The sequence below is a fragment of the Camellia sinensis genome, chromosome 14 (assembly GCF_055761805.1).
Source record: "Camellia sinensis isolate YWXY chromosome 14, ASM5576180v1, whole genome shotgun sequence".
NCBI classification, from domain to species: Eukaryota; Viridiplantae; Streptophyta; class Magnoliopsida; order Ericales; family Theaceae; genus Camellia; species Camellia sinensis.
This window is the reverse complement of record NC_138974.1, coordinates 21,469,659-21,478,286: the sequence shown is the minus strand read 5'-3', so window position 1 is coordinate 21,478,286 and position 8,628 is coordinate 21,469,659. Positions and strand designations below refer to the sequence as shown.

At 36.9% G+C, this 8,628-nt stretch overlaps 1 protein-coding gene across 1 annotated transcript; it reads left to right on the top strand.

The window, feature by feature from the left end:
* The first annotated feature begins 7,645 nt into the window (after positions 1 to 7,645).
* On the top strand, positions 7,646 to 8,164 carry LOC145806837 (uncharacterized). The gene has a single exon (XM_082904672.1). It carries the CDS (start codon positions 7,646 to 7,648, stop codon positions 8,162 to 8,164), a length of 519 nt encoding a protein of 172 aa, XP_082760798.1.
* Positions 8,165 to 8,628: the final 464 nt, after the last annotated feature.

Here is an 8,628-nt window from a genome sequence, read left to right as displayed (position 1 = left end):
CAGCTTAAATGGTTGAAATTCTAATTTTGTTCCTTTATTTATTTGCAAAGAAGATCAATTATAAATACGTAAAAAATTACATCAAACTAGACAATTATAATTTAGCTACACATGGCTAAAAGCCTACCAACCAACACACGAAGAAATAAACTCCTTAATACAGCCAAAATAATGAGAGAAAAAAATCAATGTACAGTGGCTAACTGAATTAACCCAATTGGTTTCTAATTTTCCTTTAAGACGAGTGAGAGAGTGAGAGGAGAGGAGAGGATGTAGATCCTTCTCTATTTTGTACAGGAAATGGAGAAAGATAAATCAATAGATCATGGCTGTTCATTTGAAAATATGCAGCCATGATTTTACTACTTCCCTAAAAGCATGGTTGAAATCCACACTTCTAAACCACAGTTTAAATGAAAGCCACCCTCTCACCTTTTAAAAGTATGATTACCAACTATGATTTGATTGTCATAATCATAATCATCTTATCCGTTCATTCTTTCAGCATACAGCTAGAAGCATTGACTCTATGACTAAATGGAAGGGACATGATCCAAATCCGGCCCCAACACAAAGTGAAGTCAAAACAAATGCATGAATGCTTTTGTCCCAATCAAAAGCATTCATACTATTTGGTTTCCATCAAACTTTATGACAAAAAATGGAAGATATATTGTGCTTTGGATCCCCTTATAAATAATTTAATAGAAAGACAACACATTTTGGATACTATCTGTTAGTAGATATTTTAATATTATAATGTGTTATAATATATATTGTTTGCTTGGGCTCTAAGCAACTTGTTCTCCAAGCTACCTTTCTTTGCCTCTAAATAAAGTTTCTTTCCCTCCAAGTTCTCTTTTCTTTTCCTCCAAGTAACTCTTGTTTTATTTTATTTTATTTTTCTTTTGCCCCTAGTTTCTTCTCCTATAAATTGAGCTAACATCTTATCTTGAAAAAAAAAAAAAGAAGTGTTTGTTATTTTACTATTTTTGTGTGAGATTATCAGGTAAAGAAATAAAGGGTATATGTGATGAAACTTTGGGTTCTTCAACCAATTTTGTAGTATTGGTGAACTATACGACATAGTCCGGCTGTTGTATCCTGGGGGGGACGAATCAAGATTTTTTCTACTGCATCGGTGTAAGGCTTTGTCCAACTGCAGAGGGCTTGAATCTCCTTAAAGAGAGTGAATTTCCTGCGCCTCAGTCCTTTCAATAGTTATTGTAATTTTAATTATTTGTATTTTTTAGTGTTTTATTTGTAATTATCACCAACACTATCTATCCCAACTGCACACACAAAACCCCTAATTATAGATGACCATCCATGTTGAAGCAAATTTCCTTTGGCTCAATATCCGAAAGTAAAAAACCAGGTGAATTTGGCATTTGGCACCTTTTGGATCATAGATGGCAAAGCAACAAGTGTTAACCTAAAACATTGACATTTTAGTAGCATACTTCTTCACCCCACTTCCTTCTTTCATTTCCACACAATCCACTTGCTAAGGATATACTAACATAGTCATCCAGTTGTTTTGCACCTTATAAGCAATTGCTACAGAGCTGAAGAGTTAGGAATGACATAATAGTCACATTTTTTTCTACTGTATCAGAAATGTACATTAGTGGTTGGGCTATCATAGGATGACAATTTCATAATATATATGTGTAACAACCCCGACCTGTCATTAGCTGATTAACCAGGATTAATTATGCCTAATAAGTAATTAAGATGAAATCCTAAGTTAATTGCATGTGTTATGAGCTATATGAGTCTCTATCTGTCTATCATAAGAATATCTATTTATGTTTCTGTTTTATACTACAAATTGAACGCTTTATCGGCATTCGATCACGAAATTGACTTAATTTATGTGCTATTTAGGATTTTTAGAGCATTATGGTAGGTTTAATTAGAATCCGACTCATAATGATTTAATTAGAATAATTAATGTTCAATTAAGCCTAATTAATGAATTCCTTAATCCAAGCCTATATAAGGCACCTATTATACCTCCACTCATTCTTTTCCTTCATTTCAACACATCTTTGAGCTAGCGCACACAAACAAATGCGAGAGAGGGAGAGAAAGGAGAGATTGAGCTCAATCAAAGGATTTGCTAGAAATTGAAGGAATTGGACTTAGAAACACAAGGATCAAGTTTCTAGCTCTCTCATTGACAAGCCTAGTAAGAATTCAACCTTTAGATTGTACAATTATGATGTGTAGGACATGAACTCTAGAGAATTAAGTTGGACGATACAAGGATTGAGTTATAAATGAAGAGAATTGAACCATATCATGCATGCATGCATATATCATGATATTTTGAGTAGATTTCTAAAGAATTTTCCCATGCATGTGTCTATCTTAACTTGGTTTTGAGAAGTCATCACATTTCTTACCATTTGACCTTAATTGATCATGTTTTGGAAAGTCTAAGCTCAAAGTAATTCATGCATGTCATGTTCATGGCATATTCATAAATTTCAAGTTGAGTTTTTGTCATTTGGCATGCTTTGGGGCATTGATTTAGTGAAATGATCTTCAAATCATGGTATTTTACAAGTTTCTAAATGTTTTCTAGAATTTTGGCCCAAAAAGATGAGTTTTGAAGTGTGTAATGCAAGTTTTGAACTTGGGACTGCAATATGAAAATTTCAGAATTTGCACCCTCCGCTCGAGCGACAAATTCTGCGCTTGAGCGACCACTCTGTGATCTTGCGCTTCTGCTCAAGCGACCAAAAGTTGGCTCGAGCATGAAATGCAAGCTCCCAGAAGTTCTCATGTTTGCAGACTGCTCGAGCGACAAGAATTGTGCTCGAGCGAGGACCTGAGTCTCACGCTCAAGTGACCGTCAAGCGGGAAAATCAAGCAACTAGTACTTTTCCAGAAGTTTACAGACCGCTCGAAGGACAGAAGTTGCGCTCGAGCAACCACTCAAATTTTGCATATCCGCTCGAGTGAAGGAAGTTGAGCTCGAGCGGGACCCCTATTTCCAACATTTTTGACCAAGTGTTTACAAATGCATTTTGTTATCCACTTTGCATCCCAGGCATTCCAAAGCCAAGATTAAGACATAATATGAAGAATAAGGACTAGAAACACATTAAGAATGAAACGAAAGAAGTTAAGTGCCAATCGAGTGTGTGTTTCATTACGTGTTTCTGTTATGTGTGTGTAGGTCACGTGCCACAAGTTATCTGATTTGTCTGTTGTGCAAGTGGAGTCATCTGTGAGTAATACTTTGTAAAGCTATATTCACGTTAAAGTATTTTCTTATATGATATGACAAGAAATGATCTGCTTTCTGAAATGCTATGTTGTGTATCAATGAATGAATGTCCAATTTTTAACAAGTATGCGTGGCATCCTTAGCACAAGGCCCTTGTCCGGGGGTAATAATACCGTGATCTACAAGTACAAGGCCCTTGCCCGGGGGTAACAATACCGTGGTCTCATGGCCCTTACCCGGGAGTAATAATACCGTGGCCCGAGTGTGTTATTAGTTTCCTGGTATCGGAGGTTCTTTATGGAACTAACAAGTATGATAACGCTAATGGATGTACCATGTATGACGCAGCATGAACTCTAATTTCTGTATGTAGTTTGAGCGAGAATATGAATATAAATCTATTTCTGATATGAACTCTGATTTTTGAATCTATTCTGGACATCGTTCATTTAAACCCTTTATTCTGTTATTTTTCACTGGGCTTCCGCTCATTATTTATATTATGTCATGTAGGTGAACAGGCACGTGACCAGGCCTAAGTTATTGCCTGGAGTGTTTTTGAGTCAGCCAACCATTGTGCCTCCCGAGGAGGTTCCCTTTTGAGAAGTCAAAACTGTGAACCTCATGAAGATGTTTTTGTTAGTTGTTTTGCTTATTTGTACGTTGGGCTAAGTCCCTCATGAAATTATGTATGGTGATACAAGTCTTATGGAAATTTGATATTACATAAGTTTAAACTTATTTGTCTCATGTATATCTTCACAGCTTAATGGATCTTGTATTTTGTATGATTGCTTCCGCAACCCCTTACATTTTGTTATTCTGTTAAGAGGCCTTTGATAATCTCAGGATTACTGGCCGGTTACGTCACTAAACCTGAAGGGGCGGGTTTGGGTTGTAACAGAGTGGTATCAAGGCACGTGATATACTGCACACATAAGTCCATATGAGCTATAAGGTGTCCCAGAAAAGAAGTAAGGACATTTCATGTGCATATGCGAGTGTGTGAGTTGATTACTGTGACAATTGGATCTGAACATGAATTCAACTTGACCTCATATAAAGGAAACAAATGAACTGAAATTGAATATTCTGAACATTATGGAAGGGATTACTCGCATGTGTTTATTATTGTTTTGTTTACCTATAGTTAATGGAGAATGCAAGAAGTAATGATGCAAGTGAATCCTCAGAGGCTCGCATGAGCTGAATGGAACAAATGATTACCGCTCTAACTAAAGCAATAACGCAGCAACAAAGACAACAACCGATGCTTCCTCCTGTCCAAGTTGAGTTGGATAATAATGACATCATCAACCTAACTCAAAAATTTATGAAAATGAAACCGCCAACTTTCTTAGGTGGTATTGAACCGTTGAAAGCAGAGACATGGTTACTTGAAATGGAGAAGTTATTTGAAGTGTTTCCCTACACTGAGACTCAAACGGTTTTATTGGCCACCTACACTCTTAAAGATGAAGCTCGGAGATGGTGGTTATTAATCCAAATAGTAATGGGAATATGACCTGGGCTCAATTCAATGAGATCTTCTACAACAAGTATTTTCCTCACTATTTTCGGGATCAGAAAGTTTCTAAATTCCAAGAATTGAAGGCAAGATGTCTGTAGCCGAGTATGAGTACTGAGTTGGCCAGATTTTCTCCTCATATGGTCGACACAAATTATAAGAAGGCTCAGAAATTTGAAGGGGGCTTAGACCTGGACATATATGTTCGAGTGGGTGTATTCAAATTACCGACTTATGTGGAAGTAATTGATAGGGCATTGATGGCAGAGGCCATACTAGCAACAAAGAAACAGACTTATGCCCCAACAATTGAATAGAAAGGAAAAATATTTGAATCCAATTTTCAAAAGGGTCGTTCATCCTTTGCAGGCAAAAAGCAAAATACTAGATCTTCAAGTAGTTCAAGCCAAAGCAGTAGGCCTATGCCAATTTGTCTAGAATGTGGAAAGAAGCATAAGGGCACATGTGTAACGCCCCCAAAATACAAGCATAAATACATCCACAACCATATATTAAATGATAGCATAAATCAGAGTGAATGGTCCTTTCATATTTGTGAAATTCAAGATACAAAAGAGTTTGACGAAAGTAAATGCCCTATTGGCTTACATCTTTCCAAGCCTTGGCTTGATTTCAACAAAATGAGCTTCGGCCAGTACAGATTTAGCCCTAGGCTATACAAAATAAACAAAATATGAAGCTCTTGCTTCTCAAAGATTCATCTAATGCTATAGTCTTGGAGGAGGCAAGCCTTCATTACCTGAAAATGTTATTCCCAAATAGGGTGAGCCATAGCCCATTAGAATTCATCTAACACAGTATATGAAACTTAACAAAGATATAAGTACAATTGCATATACAATGTTTGTGTCAAACCTTTCACAATTATACAAATATTCATCAAACATCAATTTAAAACCTTAACCCATTCACTTTCAATACTTATTCCGTTCACTTATCTGTCTCCATTCATGGTTCAATATCATTGTTTCTTAACAATCAAACTGAAACCAGAACTCAATAAATTTCAAATCATATAACACATATGCATAAAACACTTCAAACTTTCATTTCACGGATATTTCGTCCGTGAGCAGCCGTCAAATGGGACCCATGGAAACGTAGGCTATACAAGCACTACAATTGCCATTTTACGGATATTTCGTCCGCGGGCTAGGCACCCATGTATAATTTTGTGACTTTCACCTAGAACACTCTGGCCAACTTAATTATAATGGAGTCCAACCCCTTTCTCCTCCCAAACAATGTCCATACATATGCAATGCATTTAAAAGAAAATCAAATACGAAGCACATCCCATTTCCACTTCCAAACAAACATACATATACAATGTATACAACCACGATCATATTCAATGACAACCATCAAAGATTGGTTTCAATTTACCTAATCCACATGCAATTTCTACAACAATCCAAAGCTATCCTCCACTGATAGCCCAATACAATTTATCTCTAAACAGATATTCAATTTCAACAAATAGTTTATTCAAAATTTCCAAAAGAATAAGTTAATACATAACCAATTCCACCATTTATGTCATCTCTCTTGGTCTCAATTTCACATTTCTAATGTCAATTTCAATTTTTGTATAAAATAATAGTTTGACCCATTTAGGGCAATTTCTCAATTTTCCCAAATATTAACCAATTGCCAAAATAATCAAATTAAGCATAGCATAACATCATTTCCAAACCCCACAAACATTAATTTCATTTACACCCAAAACCCCTCTTTGAAACTATATAATCAAAACCCAAGGTTTGTTTTAAAACATCCCCAAATCACACCATTGTTACACAAAAGACAATATCTAAGCTAAATATCATATAAAAGTGTAGAAATGATCCCTACCTCAAAGAAAAAGACGAACCCAACAAGAGAGAAATTCCAAGAATGCCGAAACCCACTTCTATTCGGATCAAAATGTAGATCTTGACAAGCTCTACCTTTTTCCCAAAGGCACTAGGGTGAAAAGAATGATGGATCTAGATGAAATCTAAGAGAGAATGTGAAATTTAGAGAGAGAAACTCAAGAATAAGCTTTTTGGAGAGTTTTAGAGAGAGAGAGAGAGATAAGAAAAAGTGACTCAAAACTTCATCTTCTTGGACTGATATTCACGCAGTCCGCTCGAGCGTGGGAATTCCCATTCGAACGTCAGACACAAACTCCTGTTCGAGCGTGAAAATGGACGCTCGAGTGTCGAATGCACTCTCCCAGCATCTGCAGACTTGCAAAAAAATGCTAAGAGTCATAGAATCCCGCTCGAGCACAAGAATGGCCGCTCGAGTGAAGGAGAAAAATTTGTGATGCTCGCTCGAGCGGAGAGGCCAAAATCTGGGCAACACAAGTTTTGGAAATGGAGCAACTAACCTGTTCCAAATGCACAATTACCACCCGATAACCAAAAATAGAGGGAAGACAAGGGAAACAAGATATGAATAACCTTTCAACCCATACAACCCGAGTTTGGAATACAATAAGAGATGGGTTAAGAACCGGAATCGCTATAACATGTCACCATGCATCTGGTGCTTGTTTTCGGTGTGGTAAGACAGGCTACATGATTAGACATTGTCCGATGAGACTCGACACGAGTACCCGTCCTGCGACAAGTTCAGCCGGATCTGTTCCTGCACCAAGAACAAATGTGAGAGCTAATACTTGGGGAGAAACCTTGAGACAAGGCCGGGTTTTTGTATTAGTACGTAGGGATGTACAGAATACTGAGTGAGTGGTGTCAGGTATAGTCTCTATCTATGCTCAGAATGCCTATGTGCTAATTGATTCTAGTTCCACGCATTCATTTGTATCGCATGGTTTTTCTCAAAGATTAACTAGATCATTAGAACCTATGAACTGTTTACTATCTGCATCTACATCATCTGGGGGTTCTATAATATGTGTTTATGTTTATCCGGCATGTAATATTATCATTGGTGATATGACATTGTATGTTGATTTGCTGCCCTTGAACATTGATTATGTTGATTGTATTCTGGGTATGGATTGGTTGACTAAATACTGTGCCACTATCAACTGTGTGAGTAAATCTGTTGTGTTTGGACCACCTGGCATGCCTGAGTTTATTTTTACTGGAAATGGGATAGTTCCTCCACCATACTTGATTTCATTTATGAAAGCTAGGAAATTGTTAAGGAAAGGTTGTCGGGACTACTTGTGTTGTGTGTTGACTATGTCTTCGGATAGAGATAGTGTGGAAAATATCTTCGTGGCCTGTGAATTTCCTAATGTATTTCCTACTGACCTACCTGGAGAGTTAATTGATAGGGAAATTGAGTTCACTATTGATGTAGTACCCGGGACACAACCAATTCTAAAACCCCATACAGAATGTCCACTTCTGAATTGAAAGAATTGAAAACTCAACTTCAGGAACGGTTAGATAAGAAGTTTATTCGCCTGAGCACTTCACCTTGGGGTGCTCTAGTGTTATTTGTCAAAAAGAAAAACGGGTCTTTGAGGCTGTGTATTGATTACCGTGAGGTAAACAAAGTAACTGTCAAGAACAAGCACTCACTACCCCGAATAGATGACATGTTTGATCAACTTCAAGGAGCGCAAGTGTTCTCTAGAATAGATCTTAGATCTGGATATCACCAGCTAAAGGTGAAAGCAGAAGACATTGAGAAAACCACTTTTCGAACTAGATACAGACATTATGAATTCTTAGTCATGCCATTTGGAGTAACTAATGCACCTGCAGCATTCATGGACTTAATGAATAGAGTGTTTAAACAATTCTTTGATGAGTTCATTGTTGTGTTCATCGATGATATATTAAATTATTCTAAAAGCAGAGAAGAACATGAAAAT

What these genes read in the sequence shown, in the direction of transcription:
- LOC145806837 (XM_082904672.1), top strand. Translation starts at nt 7,646, where the DNA reads ATGAACTGTTTACTATCTGCATCTACATCATCTGGGGGTTCTATAATA.